General features: G+C 43.7%; 1 protein-coding gene across 6 annotated transcripts in view; it reads left to right on the forward strand.

Moving 5' to 3' along the window:
- AKAP13 (A-kinase anchoring protein 13) overlaps positions 1–23,432 on the forward strand; it is a 371,269-nt gene that overhangs the window by 261,024 nt on the left and 86,813 nt on the right. For 4 of the 6 annotated variants that reach the window (XM_070763468.1, XM_070763470.1, XM_070763473.1 and 1 more), the window contains 3 exons: positions 6,755–6,891; positions 15,422–15,780; positions 20,922–20,975. In XM_070763468.1, coding sequence (XP_070619569.1) covers positions 6,755–6,891; positions 15,422–15,780; positions 20,922–20,975 — 550 coding nt within the window. The remainder of the gene's footprint in view (positions 1–6,754; positions 6,892–15,421; positions 15,781–20,921; positions 20,976–23,432) is intronic. The other 2 variants (XM_070763469.1, XM_070763471.1) reach the window with 1 other exon arrangement.

Below are 23,432 nucleotides of genomic sequence, written 5' to 3' on the forward strand. Positions count from 1 at the left end.
AAGAGAAGGGAAAGGAAAGGAAGAGAAGGAAAGGAAGGAAGAGAAGGGAAAGGAAAGGAGAAGGGAAGGAAAGGAAAGGAAGAGAAGGGAAAGGAAAGGAAGGGAAGGGAAAGGAAAGGAAGAAGAAGGGAAAGGAAAGGAAGAGAAGGGAAAGGAAAGGAAGAGAGGAAAGGAAAGGAAAGAGAAGGAGAAGGAAAGGAAGGAAGAGAAGAGAAAGGAAAGAAGAGAAGGGAAAGAAAGGAAGAGAAGGGAAAGGAAAGGAAGAGAAGGGAAGAAAGGAAGGAAGGAAAGGGAAAGGAAAGGAAAGGAAGAGAAGGGAAAGGAAAGGAAGAGAAGGAGAAAGGAAAGGAGAGGGAAAGGAAAGGAAGAAGGAAAGGAAGGAAGAGAAGGGAAAGGAAAGGAAGAGAAGGGAAAGGAAAGGAAGAGAAGAGGAAAGGAAAGGAAAGGAAGGAAGGGAAAGGAAAGGAAGAGAAGGAAAGGAAAGGAAGAGAAGGGAAAGGAAAGGAAGAGAAGGAAAGGAAAAGGAAGAGAGGAAAGGAAAGGAAGGAAGGAAAGGAAAGGAAGAGAAGGGAAAGGAAAGAAGAGAAGGAAAGGAAGAGGAAGGGAAGGAAAGGAAGAAGGGAAGGGAAGGAAAGGAAGAGAAGAAGGAAAGGAAGGAAGGAAGGAAGGAAAGGAAGAGAAGGAAAGGAAAGGAGAGAAGGGAAAGGAAGGAAGAGAAGGGAAAGGAAAGGAAGGGAAGGAAAGGAAGGAAGAGAAGGGAAAGGAAAGGAAGAGAAGGGAAAGGAAAGGAAGGAAGGGAAAGGAAAGGAAGAGAAGGGAAGGAAAGGAAGAGAAGGGAAAGAAAGGAAGGAAGGAAGGAAGAAAGGAAAGAGAAGGAAGGAAAGGAAGAAGAGAAGGGAAAGGAAGAAGGAAGGGAAAGGAAAGGAAGAGAAGGGAAAGGAAAGGAAGAGAAGGGAAAGGAAAGGAAGAGAAGGGAAAGGAAAGGAAGGAAGGGAAGGAAAGGAAGAGAAGGAAAGGAAAGGAAGAGAGAAGGGAAAGGAAAGGAAGAAGAGAAGGGAAAGGAAAGGAAGAGAAGGGAAAGGAAAGAAGAGAAGGGAAAGAAAGGAAGAGAAGGAAAGGAAAGGAAGAGAAGGAAAGGAAAGAAGAGAAGGGAAAGGAAAGGAAGAGAAGGAAAGGAAAGGAAGGAAGGGAAAGGAAAGGAAGAGAAGGGAAAGGAAAGGAAGAGAAGGGAAAGGAAAGGAAGGAGAAGGGAAAGGAAAGAAAGGAAGAGAAGGAAAGGAAAAGAAGAGAAGGAAAGGAAAGGAAGAGAAGGGAAAGGAAAGGAAGAGAAGGGAAAGGAAAGGAAGAGAAGGGAAAGGAAAGGAAGAGAAGGGAAAGGAAAGGAAGAGAAGGGAAAGGAAAGGAAGAGAAGGGAAAGGAAAGGAAGAGAAGGAAAGGAAAGGAAGAGAAGGAAAGGAAAGGAAAGAGAAGGGAAAGGAAAGAAGGGAAAGGGAAAGGAAAGGAAGGAAGGGAAAGAAGAAGAGAAGGGAAAGGAAAGGAAGAGAAGGGAAGGAAAGGAAGAGAAGGGAAGGAAAGGAAGAGAAGGGAAAGGAAAGGAAGAGAAGGGAAAGGAAAGGAAGAGAAGGAAAGAAAGGAAGGGAAGGGAAGGAAAGGAAGAGAAGGGAAAGGAAAGGAAGGAAGGAAAGGAAGGAAGGAAGAGGAAGGAAGGAAAGGAAGAAGAGAAGGGAAAGGAAAGGAAGAGAAGGAGAAGGAAAGGAAAGAAGAAGGAAAGGAAAGGAAGAAGGGAAAGGAAAGGAAGGAAGGAAGGAAAGGAAGAGAAGGGAAAGGAAAGGAAGGAAGGGAAAGGAAAGGAAGAGAAGGAAAGGAAAGGAAGAGAAGGGAAAGAAAGGAAAGAAGGGAAAGGAAAGGAAGAGAAGGGAAGGAAAGGAAGGAAGGGAAGGAAAGAGAAGGAAAGGAAAGGAAAGGAAGAGAAGGGAAAGGAAAGGAAGAGAAGGGAAAGGAAAGGAAGAGAAGGGAAAGGAAAGGAAGAGAAGGGAAGGAAAGGAAGGAAGGAAAGGAAAGGAAGAGAAGGGAAAGGAAAGGAAGAGAAGGGAAAGGAAAGGAAGAGAAGGGAAAGGAAAGGAAGGAAGGAAAGGAAAGGAAGAGAAGGGAAAGGAAAGGAAGAGAAGGAAAGGAAAGGAAGAGAAGGAAAGGAAAGGAAGAAGGAAAGGAAAGGAAGAGAAGGGAAAGGAAAGGAAGAGAAGGAAAGGAAAGGAAGAGAAGGGAAAGGAAGGAAGAGAAGGAAAGGAAAGGAAGAGAAGGGAAAGGAAAGGAAGAGAAGGGAAAGGAAAGGAAGGAAGGGAAAGGAAAGGAAGAGAAGGGAAAGGAAAGGAAGAGAAGGAAAGGAAAGGAAGGAAGGGAAAGGAAAGGAAGAGAAGGGAAAGGAAAGGAAGGGAAGGGAAAGGAAGAAGGAAGGAAAGGAAAGGAAGAGAAGGAAAGGAAAGGAAGAAGGAAAGGAAAGGAAGGGAAGAGGAAAGGAAAGGAAGAGAAGGGAAAGGAAAGGAAGAGAAGGGAAAGGAAAGGAAGAGAAGGAAAGGAAAGGAAGGGAAGGGAAGGAAAGGAAGAGAGGGAAAGGAAAGGAAGAGAAGGAAAGGAAAGGAAGAGAAGGGAGAAGGAAGGAAAGGAAAGAAGGAAGAGAGAAGGAAAGGAAAGAAGAGAGGAAGGAAAGGAAGAGAAGGGAAAGGAAAGGAAGAGAAGGAAAGGAAGGAAGGGAAGGGAAAGGAAAGGAAGAGAAGGAAAGGAAAGGAAGAGAAGGGAAAGGAAAGGAAGAGAAGGGAAAGGAAAGGAAGGGAAGGAAAGGAAAGGAAGAGAAGGGAAAGGAAGGAAGAGAAGGGAAAGGAAAGGAAGGGAAGGGAAAGGAAAGGAAGGGAAGGAAAGGAAAGGAAGAGAAGGGAAAGGAAAGGAAGAGAAGGGAAAGGAAAGGAAGAGAAGGGAAAGGAAAGGAAGAGAAGGGAAAGGAAAGGAAGAGAAGGGAAAGGAAGGAAGGAGAGGAAAGGAAAGGAAGAGAAGGAAGGAAAGAAGAGAAGGGAAAGGAAAGGAAGAGAAGGAAAGGAAAGGAAGGGAAGGAAAGGAAAGGAAGAGAAGGGAAAGGAAAGGAAGAGAAGGGAAAGGAAGGAAGAGAAGGGAAAGGAAAGGAAGGGAAGGAAAGGAAGAAGAAGGAAAGGAAAGGAAGAGAAGGAAAGGAAAGGAGGGAAGGGAAAGGAAAGGAAGAGAAGGGAAAGGAAGGAAGGGAAGGAAAGGAAAGAGAGAAGGGAAAGGAAAGGAAAGGAAGAGAAGGGAAGGAAAGGAAGGGAAGGGAAAGGAAAGGAAGAGAAGGGAAAGGAAAGGAAGAGAAGGGAAAGGAAAGGAAGAGAAGGGAAAGGAAAGAAGAGAAGGGAAAGGAAAGGAAGAGAAGGGAAAGGAAAGGAAGAGAAGGAAAGAAGGAAGGGAAGGGAAAGGAAAGGAAGGGAAGGGAAGGGAAGGAAAGGAAAGGAAAGGAAAGGAAAGATAGCAATTTGCTGTTCCATGTTCTGTTAGCAAAACACACCCACAAAACTCGTTATGGCTCAACCTGGCCAAGATCAGATGCAGCTAATTGTGTGTGTGTGGTTGTGTGCAGAGGGGGCTGTTTTGCGAGTCATAATCCCGCATCCTCCTGCTTTTAGGTCAGGCGATTTCAAGGTAATTAGGGGAGAGAGAAAACATGGAAGATGTTTTGCCAAATTTCCTGTGCATTTGCAACCTACCAATTGATTCTGGAATTAGTGCTGCCCAGTAGCCAATCTAGAACTTCCTTTGCGATTTTTCCATTGCAGTGTTTTGTCAGCTCTCTTCCCCCCCCCCACCTTTCGGTACAGAGCTGGCTGGCCCTTCAGACTGGAATGCAGTGGGATATGCTCTGTTAAGTGGCCAGCTGGATCGGTGCAATTTCTGGCTTTTCTGGCTTCCTCCCCTCTTTCCCTCTCTCCCTCCCTTTTCTAATTCTCTCACTTTCTTCAACTTCTGGAAAAGAAATAGGGGCCAATGAGGATGGAGAAGGTTTGGGGAATACCAGAGGTGGGGTGCTAAGGTGGAATGGTGACGTGTCCTTCCCCCCGTGGCTCTGAGTGCTGGCAGAGTCCAGTGCAATTCCGCTACTGCACCTGGGCAGGTAATGCAATTGTGCATGGACACACAGGTGTGCTTGTGGCACACCTGCATGTCCACGCATGATTTCACTACCTGCCCAGGTGCAGTAGCGGAATTGTGCTGGACTCCAGTAGCGCTCAGAGCCACTGGGGCGAGCACACGTCACCATTCCACCTTAACAGCCCATTTCCGGCAAATTCTGGCGAATACTGGGGAAAATTTACTGGTGGTTCAATCTCCATCTTTCAGCTCAGTCTTCATTGGAAGATTGATATTCACAGGTCAAAACTGGAACCAGAGTTCTTATTTGCATACCTTCATAGAAACATTATCTAATGGAATGGGACGCTGTGGCTCAGTGGCTAAGCTTGTCAATCAGTAAGGTCGACAGCGAATCCCTAGCGCCCTGTAACGGAGTGAGCTTCCCATTACTTGTCCCAGCTTCTGCCAACCTAGCAGTTCAAAAGCAAAGTAGAATGCAAGTAGAAAAATAGGGACCATCTTGGGTAAGAAGGTAACAGTGTTGTGTGCGCCTTCGCCATTGAGTCATGCCGGCCACGTGACCACTGTTACCTTCTTACCCAAGATGGTCCCTCTAGGGGGCTGTGCTCATCTCCATTTCAAAGCCGAGACAGTGCTGGCTCCTCGGCTTTGAAATGGAGATGAGCACCGCCCCCTAGAGTCAGGCACGACTAACACGCAGGTGTAGGGAAACCTTTATTTTATCTTATGGAATAAACATGGCTAAGAGAAGAGACCGATCTTGTTGGCTGAAAATGGAAAGACTGCAGCTGCCCAGGGTCACTTGCCTGGGATGGGCAGCTACAGAAACTGAATACATAAGATAAAATGCAGTTCCTTAATAATATCTGGCATGTTTTCATTTTTTTCCTACTGCCTTAAAATGCTTTAAAGTAGAATAATAATTAAAAAGAGAGAAAGAGAGAGAGAGAGACAGCTGCAGAATAAGAAAGAAGATTATGGAAAGTTTTGCGCACTTTATCCGGGTCACCCAAAGAATTAATCTTTCTCTCCCCTTTCGGGGTTTAAATGTCCTGGATGTAGACATTTATGCTGTATTTTCATTGCACTTTTTGGCAAATTATTTGACATATGCTGCAGGATTGATGGAAAAATTACTGACTGGATATATTATAGGAGAATTGCTGCGAAAGCTAGAAAATACTATGGAAACATTAAGGGAGTCGTAAGAATGTAAAATGTCTCTGGCAAGGGCTCTTTTGGGTCTTGGGTATCCAGTCCTATTACTCATCAGGATTGATAGTTGCCTGGTTTCCACTTCTGATGACCCCCAACCAGGTTTTCCTCTCTGTCGGTAGACTGAACCAATTCACCTCTTGTGCTTATCCTCTAAATTGGACTTCTGTGTTCAAGTGAGGACATTAAAGATGCTGTTTTGGAGTCCAGTTACTAGTAGTGATGGGCGAACGGTGTTTGGGTTTGGCAAGTTTGGACGAACTTCGTGCAAAATTTGGCCAAACCCGAACTCGAACGGTCCGTGGCGCCAAAGCTCCGCCCCTGGAATCCCATCATTTTTTATTTTTACGGATTTTTTATTTTGATTTATTTTTCTTTTTATGAAAAAGGACGCCGCAGCGGCGGCGCAAGCAAAGGGAGGTCCTTTCACGTGAAAATAAAAACTTTTATTTTTACATGAAAATATCTCCCACTGCGGCGTCCTTTTCCATAAAAATAAATATAAAATTTACATGAAAAGACCTCCCTTTGAAGGAACTGGGGAATCCCTCCCACGAAGAGATTCCAGGGGCTGATTTTTGACATCACGTATACTGGCAAGTTGCTAAGGATGCCAAAGTGATCACTTCCTGGATTCCATGGAATCCAGGAAGTGATCACTTTGGCGTCCTTAGCAATCTGCCGGTGTACGTGACATCAAAGCTCCGCCCCCGGAATCTCTTTGTAGGATTCCCCAGCTCCTTTTGTGCCTCCCTCCCAGCTGACAGCTCCCCGGTGTTCACCTTCCTCCGCCGCCACTGGCACCTGGCTCCTCCTCCTCTTCTCAGCAGAAGAACATCAAACTAAAGCATGAATTTAAAAACAAAATTGGGTTCAGGTACAGCATGCCGAACACCACAAAATTTGGTACGGACCCAAATTTTGCGGATTCGGTTCGCCCAACACTGGGGTCATTGTGTCAAGGAAACCTACACAGGGAAACCTGGATCTGAGTATTTCACTCAGTTGAAAGTTCACATCTCTTGTCCCTCACCGACAAACTTGTCACATTGCCTATTCAGATTGTGCCAGCATGGCCGTCCCTTTCTTCACTTCTGCCCCAGTGGGTGGACATGTCCATGAACCACTTGAAAGTAGGCTTGGTAGCTGTATCTGTTCTCTCCTTGCATCCACCCCTCCCAAGTTCCCACAAACACCCAAGCCATTAATTTATCACCACCTTCAGCAGTGGGTTGACAGGGTCATTTCCCTGGGATTCTCCAACATCTTGAGATGCCCTGAAGTTCATGGTAAACCACATTGCAGTTCATATCACCATAGCAACTGAGTCAATTTGCACTCTCTGATTGTATGATACCCATGTTGGCGTTTCCATTTTGTCTTCTTCCAGAAAGCGACACTTTTCTACAGGACCGATTAGGCGGCGACGGCTCTTCCTCACAAAGCATCCTCAAGAGAGGATCCGGGAGTGACTCTGAACTTTTTCCTCTCTCCAGCGATGGTTTGGACGAAGTGGACCTCAGAAAGGTAAGATGAAAATGGGCCCATTAGATCTACTGAATCTCTTCTATTGGTTTTTCTTTCTTTGGCTGCTAAGCCATATTTATTTATTGATTGGATTTTTTATGCTGCTCCTCTCCGAGGACTTACAGCATATAAAAGAAAAAACAATACAATATAAGTGTCCTAAATCCAACTAATTTCAATTAACTAATCTAATCTAAAACCCCCAGTTACATTAAAAGTCAGGCATTCCCATTCAAACAACAAACATACATAGCATTTGTTGGCCAGGGGTCTGGAGTCGAATTAGCCCCAAGCCTGGCGACATAAGTGAGCCTCCAGACTCTTGCAGAAGGTGTGGAGGGTGGGGACAGTGCAAATCTCTGGGGGGAGCTGATTCCAGAGGGCCGGAACTTCTGACCAGAATTTTTTAGCATATATACAGGTTCACCATAAATGATAGTAGGTTCCTTGTAGTTTTTTGCATTTCCAGTAGGTAGTATTTTTTTATTTTATTTTACTGCCCAGCTAGAAAGAAAGTGGCTTGTGATGATGGATTGATGAAGTTCATGTTCTTGTTCAAAATGGCAGAAATCTGTAGCAATTCCTAAGAGGCCAGTAAGGGCCATGCATAAGTGTATCAGAATGCCTTCTGTCCCCGGTCCTAATGTTTCTCTTTTACTAGTACTGTATCATGTATATAAATATTGTCATATTTGTTTGTTTGTTTGTTTGTTTATTGATTTGATTTGATTTGATTTGTATACCACCCATCTCCGTAGACTCAGGGCGGCTCACAACAGCAATAGAACAATTCATAACAAATCTAATAATTTAAAAACATTTTAAAAACCCCATTATTAATCAGACATACATACAAACATACCATACATAAATTGTATAGGCCCGGGGGAGATATCTCAATTCCACCATGCCTGGCGGCAAAGGTGGGTTTTAAGGAGTTTACGAAAGGCAAGGAGGCAAGTTCTGATCTCCGGGGAGAGCTGGTTCCAGAGAGTCGGGGCCGCCACAGAGAAGGCTCTTCCCCTGGGACCCGCCAAACGACATTGTTTAGTCGACGGGACCCGGAGAAGGCCAACTCTGTGGGACCTAATCGGTCGCTGGGATATCTTTGTATACCACCAATACGTACTTGACAAAACAAATTAATAAAAAATAAAATAAATAAGATGGTTCCAGGGAGCAAAAAAAGCAAGGTTTACGTGATTGCTTCTGGCTTCGAGTCTCAGGTTGTCCACCTTAAGACAAAGTCTTCAGAGCAGCAATAGCAATAGCACTTAAGACTTATATACCGCTTCACAGTGCTTTTACAGCCCTCTCTAAGCGGTTTATAGAGTCAGCCTCTTGCCCCCCAACAATCTGGGTCCTCATTTGACCCACCTCGGTAGGATGGAAGGCTGAGTCAACCTTGAACCTGGTGAGATTCAAACTGCCAAATTGCAGTCAGTAGAAGTAGCCTGCAGTACTGCACTCTAACCACTGCGCCGCCTTGGCTCTTCATGCACGATTCCATTGCAAGGTCCTTCTGAATTTTCTCTTTTCTCACACTGAACATTCACAGTGACAGGCCTGCGTTGTGACACGGCCCCTCTCAATGAATCATGCAGTCTGAAGTCATTTCCTGAAGTCTGTTTTCAGACTGTTTTCTTCTGATAAGTCTGCCACTTTCCTTGCTGGATCTTCTAAGGATCTGCATATTTCAACCGTTGAGTCTTTTTGCTCAACTCAGAACTCTCTGGATGTCTTTTTATATATATATAAAAATACATATTTGTTTTCGTAGATTTTCACGGGTATATGTATGTAGATTGTTCTGAGTTCGAGTTTTGCCCCGTGTAATATTTTGAGTGTCTATGCGACGTTTCAGTGAAATCACATTCACCATCATCAGGCTGAAGTTATAAGCTTCGTGCTGCTGTAAATATAGAATGTTTGCAACTGCCATTTGTTCCTTATATATAGTGTTGGGGTGGAGATTTGGTTTGAATGTAGCAAATAGATTGGGTGACTATGTTTTAATGATTTGATTGGTTGGTGGAATCACATTTAGTTGAAGGATTGACATGGTGATGATTATGATATGTTTGAATTATTATGGAAGCCATAGAGATAGAAAAACACCCCCTCAGCATGAACAAACGAGATGACACGTCCCACCTACCAGAGATTTGGAAACCAGCCTTAAACAAAAAAACATATCATATATCTATATATATAAGATTTTATTGAAATATTTAACACACATACACAAAGTTCACATATACATAACCATAATGTAAAAATAATAGAAGGAAAGTCAAAAACAAAAACAGAAGGGGGAAAAAACAACCCCCCCACCCGAAAACAGAAAAAGAAATGAAAAAGAAAAAGAAAAAATCATAAGAAAAAAGAAAAAAAGGTTTTGTTAAAAACGAGATAAACAATCCGTTTCTCTCCAAACTTCCAAATCTTTAACATAAATTCTTGATAATCTTATGTAGTTTTACGTATTGTTAGTCTATCCTTGTACTATGTCTTATTGCTTTATCTACCCTAACGTCGTCGGTCAGATTTAATTAATTTATTATTATTATTATTATTATTATTATTATTATTATTAATAATAACAATAATTTATTAGATTTGTATGGCGCCTCTCTCCAAAGACTCAGGGTGGCTCATGACATAACGACAATACAATACAGTACAAATGTAATATTGAAAAAAATTAAAAAACTAATTTAGCATGTTAATATATTGTTAATCACATTGATATTTAATTTGCACTTATTCATTCATTCATTTATTCATTCATTTATTAGATTTGTATGCAGACTCGGGGTGGCTAACAACAGTAAAAAACAATATAAACAAATCTAATATTAAAAGTAGTTTCAAAACCCCAATTTAAGAAACCAATCATACATACAAACATACCATGCATAAATTTTGGAAGCCTGGGGGGAAGGGAATATCTCAATTCCCCCATGCCTGACGACAGAGGTGGGTTTTATCTCTACTCTATTGTACAGTTCTAAGAATTCACATTTATGTCACCTCTATAATATTAATCTCAGTTTGTTTTATTTTTTTTATTCAACCATGCATGCCATTTGTCCTAAATTATGTAAAAGTCTGTTTCATCCTTTTCTCTTAGTCACAGAGTTAACCTATTCATTCCGCCACTTCCATTATTTTATTTTTAACCGTTAGGTTGGTAGGAGCCTTATCTTTCTTCCATAATTGTGCGTAAGAAATTCGGGCCGCTGTCAGTATATGTATTATGACAGTGGTGGCGAACCTATGGCAAGGGTGCCACAGGTGGCATCCAGAGCCATATCTTCTGCCACGTGAGACGTTGCCCTAGCTCAGCTCCAATGTGCATGTGTGTGCCGGCCAGCTGATTTTTGGCTCACACAGAGGCTCTGGGAGGGCGTTTTTGGCTTCCAGAGAACCTGTTGGGGGATGGGGCAAGGCGTTTTTACCCCTAGCTCCAGGGAAGCATTTGGAGCCTGGGGAGAGCGAAACACGAGCCTACTGGGCCCACCAGAAGTTGGGAAACAGACTTCTGTTGTATTTTCTTGTCTTCCTCCGTAGACCGATCGCTATGGCCGCCCCCCTGCAGCTGCTGGGGCGCGGTTCTCCATACTACAGCTGCAGGGCTTTCCCTAGCCTTCGGGTCAGTGGCGATCTGCCCCTAGGGACCCAGGAGACCCCCTGTTCTGTGTCGAGCCTTCTGGGCTCGAACAAAGCGCAAAACACGCCTGTAGCAAGGAAAAGGAGAAGCAAAAACGGAGCAATGTCTTCGCCCACCCGGTGCGATCGAGCATCAACCCGGAAGTCACCTTAGGGTAGGGGAAGCTGTTTTTGCCCTCCCCAGACATTGAATTATGGGTGTGGGCACTCATGCATGCACGATAGCCTGTGCACACGCTCTTTCAGCCCCTGGGGGGCAAAAAGGTTTGCCATCACTGCATTATGAGGTACTGATTGTATCAGTACCTCTCTGGATGTCTTGACGATGCTGTTCATATTCATCCCAAGGCAGCAGCAGCAGCCTTTAAAAGTCAAGGCAATCCTGGCAAGCTAAGGGCCACCCTTGCTTTTCTGATCACAGCTGAGCTGCTGAAGTTCTCGCCAAGAAGAAAAACTATTCTGGGGGCAAGTCTGGAGGGAGAAGCTGTTTTCCAATTCCTTTAGCCTTGTGTACAAATCTAGGGAGTGCCTAAGGAAAGGGTGAGGCGCCCAGAGGAACAAGAATTCTTGCCTATAAACTTCTGTCTTTGGTTGGTTTGTTCTTTAATGTTGTACTTATGCAATTTGGAACCCCGTCCCCAATAAAAGAAGAAGTTCTGCTAGTAAGCTTTGATGCAGGCATGATCTCGTGTTCCGAGAAACACTTTTATGTAACATCTGGGTAACTTAACGTTGACAAAAGAAAAGGAAGTTCTTGAGAAGGTGGTGATTATTTTGAGCCAGATGGAAGGACATTTGCAACACAATCTTCCCTGCATTGTCTCCTTGATTAACATGCTGGCTTGCAGAGATGTTCTGCTACGGTGGTTGGCTAAAGGTTGGCTGACCAAGACAGCTCCCCCCCCCCCATGCCAGATGCATCGATTGTCTGTTCCCATGAGAACTTCCTCCTTTTGCAAGTGACCTCATCCCCAAAGTAGGAAGCCAGAAGGCAACACGGCTTGGGGTGCAGCTGGTGGGCACATGGGAATTTCAATATTTTCGCCATTGCACAAAAAGCAAGTCCTCTGCTTGTCCTCAAATTCTCATTGTGGGTGCAAAGAGGGGAATGGCAGGAGCTGCTTCGAACGAGAGGCTATTGGAACGTCGAGAAGAGTCTGGGAGGCATTTGAAGCGAGCATCTGTTTAATTGTTTGCAAAGAAAAACAAAAATGTCAAACTTTGGGCCACGACGTTTGGAAGATACTAAATTGTGTGGCTCGTGTTTACTTCTCCATTTGTTCTGGTGTTTAAGTGTCATTGTTTTGCTTGGGATTCCTGCTTGAATCTAGATTTAAATAAACTGATTCCAGTAGAACAGAGAAGACAAATCTCACCCCCCCTCTTCCCAGTCAGTTGATCAGCTGTTACCATCTAGAAGGCAAACTCAGTTTTTCTAGTATATCATTTTTTAATAATATTTTTTAATTATTTTTTAATAATAATAACACATCCAGACTACATAAAACACAGTGCACAGTCCTGCCACCCAACAACATTCAAACCTCTCCACCAAAATGAGGGTGTTCCTTATTTATAGCATTTTAAACCAAATTGTAGAGTGATTCCAATTTATTCTTTATACCTTGGTCTCGAATTCTACTAGCCATATAACCTCTAACCTTGTCCCATCAGTTCCTGCATTTTATTTTCAATAATAATAATAATAATAATAATTTATTAGATTTGTATTCCGCCCCTCTCCGAAGACTCGGGGCAGCTCACAACAATAATAAAAACAATGTTACAGTGGAACAAATCTAATATTAAAAAGAGAAAAAGACATATAAAACCCTATCATTTAAAACCAAACAACACATACATACCAAACATAAAGTATAAAAGCCTGGGGAAGGTGTCTCAGTTCCCCCTGCCTGGCGATATAGGTGGGTCTTGAGTAGCTTACGAAAGACAAGGAGGGTGGGGACAGTTCTAATCTCCGGGGGGGAGTTGATTCGAGAGGGCCGGGGCCACCACAGAGAAGGTTCTTCCCCTGGGGCCTGCCAAACGACATTGTTTCATCTTTATATCCATAATTTCAAACCGAATGTGTTCTACCAGGTACCGGTACCAATTTTGTATCGTCCATTTTGTTGCATCCTTCCAACTTAAAACTAATTACCCCTTGGGCACTTTCTATAGCTGCTTCTTTAATTTCTCTGAGTTTTTGTAGTACTGTATATCAAGAAAGAAGGAACTTTGCATGTAGATCTCAGGTAGCCGCATCTTTGGTATATTTTTGCTTGGACCACCGTTGGCCTTGACCATGGAAAACCTAAGCAGCTCAACCCATGTAACTCAAGGTCCTCTCTTGAACTGGAAGAGAAAACTCATCCCCTACACCAGAATTGGGTAACAATGGCCTCTTTGTGTCTTGTGGACTTTGACTCCCATTGTTCCTGAGCCAGCCAGGAATTCTGGGAGTTGAAGTTACAAGCCATAAAAGGGCCGTCCTTCCACACCTCTGGTCTACACAATACCCCACTTTGGATTCCCAGCATCCCCATTGGGTTTACAGACTCAGTCTCCTGGGAACTATAAGGGTTGCCCAGAAAGTAATGCACCACATTTTTTTTCTTCAACAATTATTTCTTGAACATAGTGAAACTTACACACAAAAAAGAATGATGTTTCTTCTACACTCCCTATTTTTCCATGTAATCTCCATCCCGTTTTATGGCCTTGCTGGAGCGAGACACAAGGGTGTGTACGCCCTGTCGGTACCACTCCTTGTTCTGGTCACGAAGCCATTTCTGCACTGTACGAATCACCTCTAATGGCCTCACCTTCTGTGCCCAGCGACTAACCGTACTTCTGTCGACTGCAGATTCTCCATGAACTGTGCACAAACGTTTGTGAATGTTCCCAACAGTTTCTTTCTGCGCAGTGAGAAATCCAATGACAACACACTGTTTGTAATGTACATCATTTACAGATGCCATTTTGAAACACTGTTGCAGCTACGCTATCTGTCTGAAGAAATGCACAATTTACACACACACTCCTGACAATTCAAATAATGTACATCTAAAGTTTCGCATTCGTACCATTACTGTAGGCGGAGAAAAAAAAAGTGGTGCATTACTTTCTGGGCGACCCTCGTATAATTCAGCACCCACACAATTGAATCCCACCACCCAACACACACTTCAGTGTGTCCCATGTAAGAGAGAAAGTTTCTTCATTGCGATATAATGGAAAGCGCCAAAGTTGAAAAACATAGCACAGTGTTAATGTTGGGCTTGTGATCCATCGATCATCTTGTGATGTGATGAGATAACAGTCTCGTGCTGCGCCTTCCTGTCCCCCTCCCAGCCAGAAAAAAAAAGGTCTTATCACTTTTGGATTCAAATATAATGTAGGGGATTTCTGTGCAGAGTTAAAGATTTGGAAGAAGGATGTGCAGAGATAACTTATTTGCTTAAATGTTCAAGTCATTGGCAAGAAACCTGTAAATCCCCTTTTAATAACCTTCTCTGATGAGATCATCCATCTTCCCTTATTGATGTGAGTTCAGTTTAGTGTAAGCTTGAATGAAGCACAGAGTAGCTCGGACAAGGAACGGGTATCCCAACCTCAAGCTTGTAGAATCCAAGACAGCAGTGGGCAAAACCAGAAGCAAAACACCCACCAGCTCTTTGTATGAGAAATAAGGTCACTGGGGAAGGTTGGCTGCTGAGTCTGCTATTGCCTTGGGGGAATTGTCACATCTTTTCTGGAATGGTGGGCTTAGCTTGGGCTTCTTCTTTTTTTAAAAGTTTCTTTATTGTTTTCAAAATAAAAAAGAAAGTATTTCTTACATGTTTTGTTTTGTTTTTACAGATCTTAGTCCATTTCTATTGTCTTTTGAATATATCATACATTTCTCTATATGTTTTCTTAAATTATGTACATTCGAATATAGGCATCATAAATAATGCATGGTATTAAGATAAAGAAAAAGAAAAGAGATAAATCATTCATCTCATGTTTTTACTTCATTTCCAATATTCTTTCTAGGTATACTGATACTTTGTATTGTTATATTTTCAGTTTTGGTTTTGAATCCATTTGTGCCATAATTCTTTTGATTTTTTTGTATTTTGTTCCCTTGATTGAATTTGTCATTTCGTCCATCTCTAAACATCTGTATATTTTATCAATAATTAAGCTGTCCGATGGGGTTTGTTCGTTTTTCCACCTTTGTGCCAGTGAAATTCTAACTGCGGTGATTATGTGTGTTATGAGGAAGAGCGTTTGCTTAGAGTATTGTCTTTTCCAAATTCCTAAGAGCATACCCTCTGGTGTATATTCTATCTCCTCTTTTGTAATTTCCGTGAGCTATCTGTGGGTTGTTTTCCATATTTTTTTAATTTTAGGACAGGACCACCACATGTGAAAAAAGGTACCTTTTTTGGTAGCTTCTATGTTAGACTAGCACCGTGATTGTGAACCTATGGCACGAGTGCCAGAGGTGGTACTCAGAGCCCTCTCTGTGGGCACGCACACCATCGCCAGCTACTATTCAGATTTCCAGTGTGCTGGAGTTTGCAGATACGGAGTGCCAGAAAACAACCTGAAAACAGCCTGAAAACTGATCCAAAAATAGATAATTTTTCTGGCTGTTTCCCAAGCCATTTTCTGGGTTGTTTTCTGGGCAATTTTGGGCAGCTTCTCCTCAATTTTGCTGTCTCGTGGGAGAGGAGATTATTATTATTATTATTATTATTATTATTATTATTATTATTATTATTATTATTAGTGCTGCTGCTGCTACTACTACTATTACTACTACTGCTATCATTGCCATTACTCATGTATTATTGCAATCCCAAACCAGCCTGAAGAAGAGCAATCGGCCGGTAGAAGCTCAACCTCCTCGGCGGACGATACCATATTGCTGGAAAGGAACTCTTCCCTTGGTAGTAATGCTTCTGTTCCTCGGACTCCTGGCCTCCTTGGATCCAAGGAGAGGCACAGCCCAGATGGCGGCTGCTTCAACATGGGCATGAACGGAGAAGGCCAAGATGGCATGGCAGGGATCTCTGGAGAACTGGACGAATTGCTGGATAGTGTCATGGAGGTGTCCCCACCTTCTTCTGGCCTGCAGAATTTGAGGCCGTTGTCTCCATTCCGTCGGCATAGCTGGGGCCCAGGGAAGAATAGTAACAACGGTGAAGCTGAGGTCAACCAGAGGAGGTAAGCCAAGTGGTATTTTGGAAGGGGATGATCATCCACGCCTAGAAGAAATGTAGGGCTTCCAAGCAGCGGTGGGTTGCTCCCGGTTCGGACCATTTCTTAGAACTGGTAGCAATGGCAGTGGGATGCTCCGTCTACCCGCCTGGGATGCCCCACCCACCCACCTGGGATGCCCCGCCCACCTGCCCGGGATGCTTTTGTGCATGTGTACGAACCGGTAATAAAGGTTTTTAGAACCTGCTACTGCTTCCAAGATTCCAGAAGGAAAGATATAGGAAGGAGAAGTCAAGTTCAGTCCTAAGATCGAAACATGAGATCCAAGTGGGAAACATTGGAGGTTGAACACAGCCAATCAGGCGTGTTCTGGTTGTTTGGCTCTCAACTTCATAACCTGAACTCCCACTCCCATTTGCCTTATCCAAGAGCTATGGGGAGTGGGAGTTTTGAGTAAATGTGGCCTAAGCTGTTGGTTTCCCACCTAAACTGGAAAGCTCCCATTGTTTTAAGGCAGTCGTTCTCAACCTTTCTAATGCTGCGACCCCTTCATACAGTACCTCATGTTGTGGTGACCCCCAACCATAAGTCTAGCACCAATTCTCCCAACAGAACTTTAAGCTGATTGGCAGAAAGGTCAGAATGACACCCCCACTGTAAACGCTTGATTGGTCAGATTGTAAAAATACGTTCCAAGGCGCCAGAATAGAAGCTATAGTTTCAACACCATGGGAAATTTGTCTTTTCCCATGGTCTTAGGTGACCCTGGTGAAATGGTCCTTTGACCCCCAAAGGGCTCCCGACCCCCTGGTTGAGAACCATTGTTTTAAGATAAAAAGCAAAGGGCAAGAAGCAAAGCATGACCATCTAATCATCTAGATCAGGGGTGTCAAACTCGTGATAGCACATTGTCGTCACGTGATATATCACAACTTTTTTCTCCTCGGGGTGGGCATGGTCAGTGCCTGACGCCTCCAGGCCATGAGTTCGATCCCCCTGATTGAGATCTTCTTTGGGCTGCTCTGTATATTGGGAAGTCAGGATCTTAGAGAAACTGGAAGGATTTAAGTTCCGTCTTTTGTTTTGCAGCAAGTTTAGTCTGGTTGCCCTTTTGTAATTTTTAAAGAAGTTAGAAGTTAAGGCATTCCAAAAGCAGAGACCTTCCTATAGCCCAGAGGAGCCCACACCTGCCCATCGGAGTGGGGGGGATTTGATTTTTAATAGGAGCAATTGGAAGCTTGTTTAAACCAAGTTAGGCTTCCTCCGTGTGAGTAGGAGTTCTCATTTTGAATAATAAGAATTATATGTCACAGGGGAGGGGATCAGGATTTTAGAGATGCTTAGGTGGGGCATGGACAAAAAAAAAGGGGGGGGGGGTTGGGAACCACTGTTTGAGCCAAACAGCAGAATAAGTCTGCTTCAAATAAGTATTATTGTTATTTTCTTCTTTGCTGTTAAAAAAGAATGGTGTGTGCTTTTTTTCTACACTTCAAAAGCAATCTGGGAGCCTTTTTGTTCCTACTTTACCATTCAGCCTCACAATAAGGAGCAAAAGCATTTTCTTCTAAAAGTCTAGGAGCCACCCAAAAGAGGCAAATAAATGATAGAAACATAGAAACATAGAAGATTGACGGCAGAAAAAGACCTCAAGGACAACTCGATCTGTCCATCCATTACCCTGGGGGGGGAATTATTGACCCCTTCAGAGAGGGTCCGCAACTTGGGCGTCCTCCTCGATCCACAGCTCACACTAGAGAAACATCTTTCAGCTGTGGCGAGGGGGGCGTTTGCCCAGGTTCGCCTGGTGCGCCAGTTGCGGCCCTACTTGGACCGGGAGTCATTGCTCACAGTCACTCATGCCCTAATCACCTCGAGGTTCGACTACTGTAACGCTCTCTACATGGGGCTACCTTTGAAAAGTGTTCGGAAACTTCAGATCGTGCAGAATGCAGCTGCGAGAGCAATTATGGGCTTCTCTAAGTATGCCCATATCACTCCAACACTCCGCAGCCTGCATTGGTTGCCGATCAGTTTCCGGTCACAATTCAAAGTGTTGGTTATGACCTATAAAGCCCTTCATGGCACTGGACCAGAATACCTTCGGGACCGCCTTCTGCCGCACGAATCCCAGCGACCGGTTCGGTCCCACAGAGTTGGCCTTCTCCGGGTCCCGTCGACTAAACAATGTCGTCTGGCGGGACCCAGGGGAAGAGCCTTCTCTGTGGCGGCTCCAACCCTCTGGAACCAACTCCCCCCTGAGATTAGGATTGCCCCCACCCTCCTTGCCTTTCGCAAACTTCTTAAAACCCACCTCTGCCGTCAGGCATGGGGGAACTGAAACATCTCCCCCTTGCCCATGTTGTTTTGGTATTAGATTGATTGTATGTGTGTTTTGTTTATTTGTTTTAATACTTGGGGTTGTTTTTGTGAATTTTTAGCTTAAAACTGAAATTGGATTGGTGGGTATTGGATTGTCATTATATATTGTTTTTTGTCTTGCTGTGAGCCGCCCCGAGTTTTCGGAGAGGGGCGGCATATAAATCCAATAAATCTAATCTAATCTCATGGTCCATCTAGTCTGCCCTTACACTATTTCCTATGATAGCAAGGAATCTTTATACATGTATGTATGCATATATACATGCACGAATGCATGTGTTTATTTGTCTGTTCGTTTATTAAATGTACATGCCACCCAACTCACTTTCCAAAGAAGCTCAAATAGCTCAAGATGGTGAATATCCCTAATACTCCTTCCTTCCCACCATCACCACAACAACCCTATGAGGAAAGTTGGATTGAAGCCTCAATTGATTGGCCCAAAGTCTCCCAGTTGGCTTTCATGCCTAAAATGGAACTAGAACTTACACACGCCAGGTTTTTATCCTGGTAGCTTTAAAAAAAATGGGTGAGCAGTGTGGTCGGGCAGTAGGAAAAGCAAGTAGGATGCTTGGCTGCATAGCTAGAGGTATAACAAGCAGGAAGAGGGAGATTGTGATCCCCTTATATAGAGCGCTGGTGAGACCACATTTGGAATACTGTGTTCAGTTCTGGAGACCTCACCTACAAAAAGATATTGACAAAATTGAACGGGTCCAAAGACGGTCTACAAGAATGGTGGAAGGTCTTAAGCATAAAAGGTATCAGGAAAGACTTCATGAACTCAATCTGTATAGTCTGGAGGACAGAAGGGAAAGGGGGGACATGATCGAAACATTTAAATATGTTAAAGGGTTAAATAAGGTCCAGGAGGGAAGTGTTTTTAATAGGAAAGTGAACACAAGAACAAGGGGACACAATCTGAAGTTAGTTGGGGGAAAGATCAAAAGCAATGTGAGGAAATACTATTTCACTGAAAGAGTAGTAGATCCTTGGAACAAACTTCCAGCAGACGTGGTTGGTAAATCCACAGGAACTGAATGTAAACATGCCTGGGATAAACATATATCCATTGTAAGATAAAACACAGGAAATAGTATAAGGGCAGACTAGATGGACCATGAGGTCTTTTTCTGCCGTCAGTCTTCTATGTTTCTATGTTTCTAAAACTGGATGTATTATTTTCCCTTACTTTATGGAAAAAAACAGTATCACTATGACCTAGAAGGAGGTTTTGGATTTTCCTAGGTGTTGCATACTCTGTGACCAGAGTAATTATCATGACTCAGGTTATTGTACACAGTGACTCACCTCACCTGTAGTAGGTGTGGGGCAGTGAGGAAGACTGACAGGGTAGAGGTGAAAAAAACCACCATACTTTGATGTGGCTTTCAAGAAAGTTGAGCCAAATTCTCATCTCGATGACTGGAGACGAAGGAAAAGGAGCATCTCTTGCCCAGCAACATTTTAATGATTTTGGCACAACAGCATTTGCAGTTTCCATTTCTATTGGCATAGGTCAGGGGTCGGCAGCATTAAACCCTCCCAAAGAGCTACAAAGGTCCTCACCGGAAGCCCCCCGTTCAATTCTGGAGCCAACCGGAAGTCCGGTTCCCCCCACCATAGAGTCTCCTCCTAGCACGGTGTCCTTTTTCTTCTATCAGTCCTAGCCGAAAGCCCTATCAATTGTGGAGCTGACCTGGAAAATCTGTCCCTTGCCATAGAGCAGTGATGGTGAACCTTTTTTTCCTCCGGTGCCAAAAGAGTGTGGGTGTGCGCTATCATGCATGCGCGAGTGCCCATCCCCATAATTCAATGCCTCTGGAGGGCGAAAGCAGATTCTCCCATGGCCTGTTTCCCAACTTCTGATGGCCCCAGTAGGCTCATGTTTTACCCTCCCCAGGCTGCAAAGTCTTCTCTGGAGCTGGGGGAGGGAAAAAATGCCCCCCACCCCCGGAGGCTCTCTGGAAGCTAAAAATGCCCTTCCAGAGCCTCTGTGTGAGCCAAAAATCAGCTGGTCAGCACACACAAGCACGTTGGAGCTGAGCTAGGGCAACAGCTCGCGTGCCAGCAGATATGGCTCCCCGTGCCACCTGTGGCATCCATGCCATAGGTTCACCATCACTGCCATAGAGTCTCTCCTCTTGGCATTCCCTGCTTTCCCCCCTTCCAGCCGGAAGCTATCTCAAAATTGTTGTGCCGACCAGCAACAGGGAGCCACAGGAGAGGGATGAAAGAGCCACATGGGGCTCCAGAGCTATGGGTTGCTGATCCCTGGCAGAGGTAGTCCTCGACTTACAACAGTCTGTTTAGTGACTGTTCAAAGTTACAAAGACACTGAAAAAAGTAGGGAAGTTGTGCAGAAAGTTCATAAAATGAGACAAAACTCATTTAACAATGGCCTTGCTTAGCAACAGAAATTTAGGGCTCAGTTGCAGTTGTAAATCGGGGACTACCTGGATGAGTTATTCATTTTGCATAACCCTGAATTGGCAGTATGGTAAGTCTCTAATGGGGCCGATAAGTTTATGTTGGGTCAAGGACCATTCAGTTCATGCTTCCTGGCCGTAGATGGCGCTGTGAACTTGCAAGTTAAGACTGTTTCACGCCAAACTTTTTCACCACCCTTCTGCCACCATGTCATTGTTCTCTACTCCCTGTTATGACCCCTTCTGTCCTTCGCTTTTGGATTCTCCCCACCTCCTCTGCCTGGAGATTTCTGAGTGGTTGATGATGTTGCTGATAATTGTCCATGATTCATTTTTCAGTTCTATGCGACTGCTGGGGGAAGTCGTAAGGAAAACTCCCTCCCATAGAAGAAGGTACAGCACAGATTACGCTGAGGCTGACTAACCATGTTGCATTTCGATGGCGACTAACTTCCCGCTTTTGTATTTATCACCGTTCAGCTTAGCCTTCTCCAGTCTGGTTCCTCTGGATGGGTTGGACTTCAGCTCCCATAGTCCCCAACTGGCAGAGATTGGGATACGATTGCTGATGGCTCCGGGCACAATTGTGCAATCTATTTAAGAAGGAACCAGCCTGGGAAAAGCTAGTTTAGCGCAGTATTTCAACCACAGAGGAGCAGGCTTGTCCAAAATATACTTTACTGTTTGAAAGGGATGGATCGGTACTTTTAATACAAAGTAGTACAATTGATTTATTAAATTATACATCTGCCCCAGTACCATCTCACTATTTTGGATCCCATATATTCAGTGGGCAAAGAAAGGTAGAAAGAAAAGTATACCTCTGCAGAATGCACTGAGATGGGGGACAGTGAAATATTTTTCTGCTAGACCTCTCATTTTCTTTAATATTCCTTTCCTTTCCTCCTTTCCCTTCCCTTCCTTTCCCCTCCCCTCCCATCCCATCATCCTATGCTATGCTATGTATGCTACTCTACGCTACTCTACCCTACCCTACCTTACTCTACCCTACCCTACTCTACCCTACCCTACCCTACCCTACTCTACCCTACCCTACTCTACCCTACCCTGCCCTGCCCTGCCCTACCGTACCCTGCCCTGCCCTGTCCTACCCTACCCTACTCTACCCTACCCTACCCAACCCTACCCTACTCTACCCTACCCTACCCTACCTTACTCTACTCTACCCTACCCTACTCTACCCTACCCTACCCTACCCTACCCTGCCCTACCCTACCCTACCATATTCTATCCTATCCTATCCTATCCAATCCACAAATGATAATTTACATTTATGCTACAGACCAGGATTATAGATAAATGCTAGATTAGTTTCAATAGTTAGCATAAACCATAGTATAGTTGTTTGTCGGCCAGATTAGCTGTGATTTATTATCAGGAATAACTCTTAAGCTATGAGGAAAACCTCGGAACCACGTAGGTACCAAGTTTCTTCCCACTTTTTAAACCACTTCATAGTTAGGAAAGTTCACTGTGTTGCAAATGAAATTATGAGAAATCTCTATGGTCTTGTTTAATAAAAACAAACCAATTCAGATTAAAACTTCATAATACCCAGACAGAAAAAAGATGAAATTGATAAACAAAATTCTTAAAGAACAAAACAATTTTCCTTAAAGAGGAAACAAACATCAAGAAAATAATAAGCAAACAAAAAGAGAGGGGGGAATAAATTGCCTCCCTGGAAGTAAAAAAAAAAGTTCCTAGTTTTGTTTTGTTTTCCTCTCTCCCCAGCTTCCAGTCTATGTTTAAGCAAAAAGCTTTAGACAAATCTTTTTATATTTCAAAAACCTCAGCATGCCTAATCCTGCCAAAATTAATAGAACATTCAATGCTTGAATGGTGATTTTGCAAAACAAAATAGAAAAACCAAAACAAAACAAAAAAAGCCACATATTTCTGGAGCTAATGATAGAACTTGGTTATTAATTATGCTTTTTATTCTTGATGTTTTGCATATTTAAACTGTGGGTGAGCTTTTAAATGCTGTGGGACAGTACCAGTTTGGTACACCCTGGGCAGCTCAGCCTGTGTTGTGTGCCTTCCAAATGTGTGACACACAATCACAAACATGCACACACCATGCCTAGGTCTTGTGAATTGGAGATGATGGGAGCTGTAATCCAGCACATCCATTGGCAAGCGAGTTGAGAAAAGATGATCTTGTATTTAATGTGTAACTAAAAGTCACTGCTGAAAGATTAATTTGGTATTTCGGCACAACTCTGTGCCTAGTGCCACCTAGAGGCTTTTTAAAAAATTTCATGTAGTCTAGTCACTACTACATTTCCTGGTTGCACGTACAGATCTACATATTTGAAAATTATTCTATATTCCTATTCTGTTCTGTTCTGTTCCGTTCCGTTCCATTTCATCCCATTCCCATTCTCATTCCCACTCCACTCCACTCCACTCTTTGCTCTGCTCTGTTCTTCTTCCTTTTTCTTTCTTCTTGATTTTTCTGTTAATGAATTCAATACTTTACTCATTCCTCATGGATAGTGATGGGTGAACCGAACTCGCACAATTCAGGTCCGTACTGAATTTTGCGGTGTTCGGTATGCCGAACACGCACCCAATTTTTTTTGAAAGTTCGGGCAAAGTTCGGGGTTGCGTTCGGCGTTTGGAGCTTTGATGTCACCGGCAGGTTGCTAAGGACGCCAAGGTGATCACTTCCTGGATTCCATGGAATCCAGGAAGTGATCACCTTGGTGTCCTTAGCAACCTGCCGGTATACGTGATGTCAAAGCTCCGCCCCCGGAATTTCTTGGTGGGATTCCCTGTTTGGGTTCAGGTTCGGTTCGGGTTCGGCCGAATTTTGCGTAAAGT

This window comes from Erythrolamprus reginae, chromosome 10 (genome assembly GCF_031021105.1).
Source record: "Erythrolamprus reginae isolate rEryReg1 chromosome 10, rEryReg1.hap1, whole genome shotgun sequence".
Taxonomy (NCBI): domain Eukaryota; kingdom Metazoa; phylum Chordata; class Lepidosauria; order Squamata; family Dipsadidae; genus Erythrolamprus; species Erythrolamprus reginae.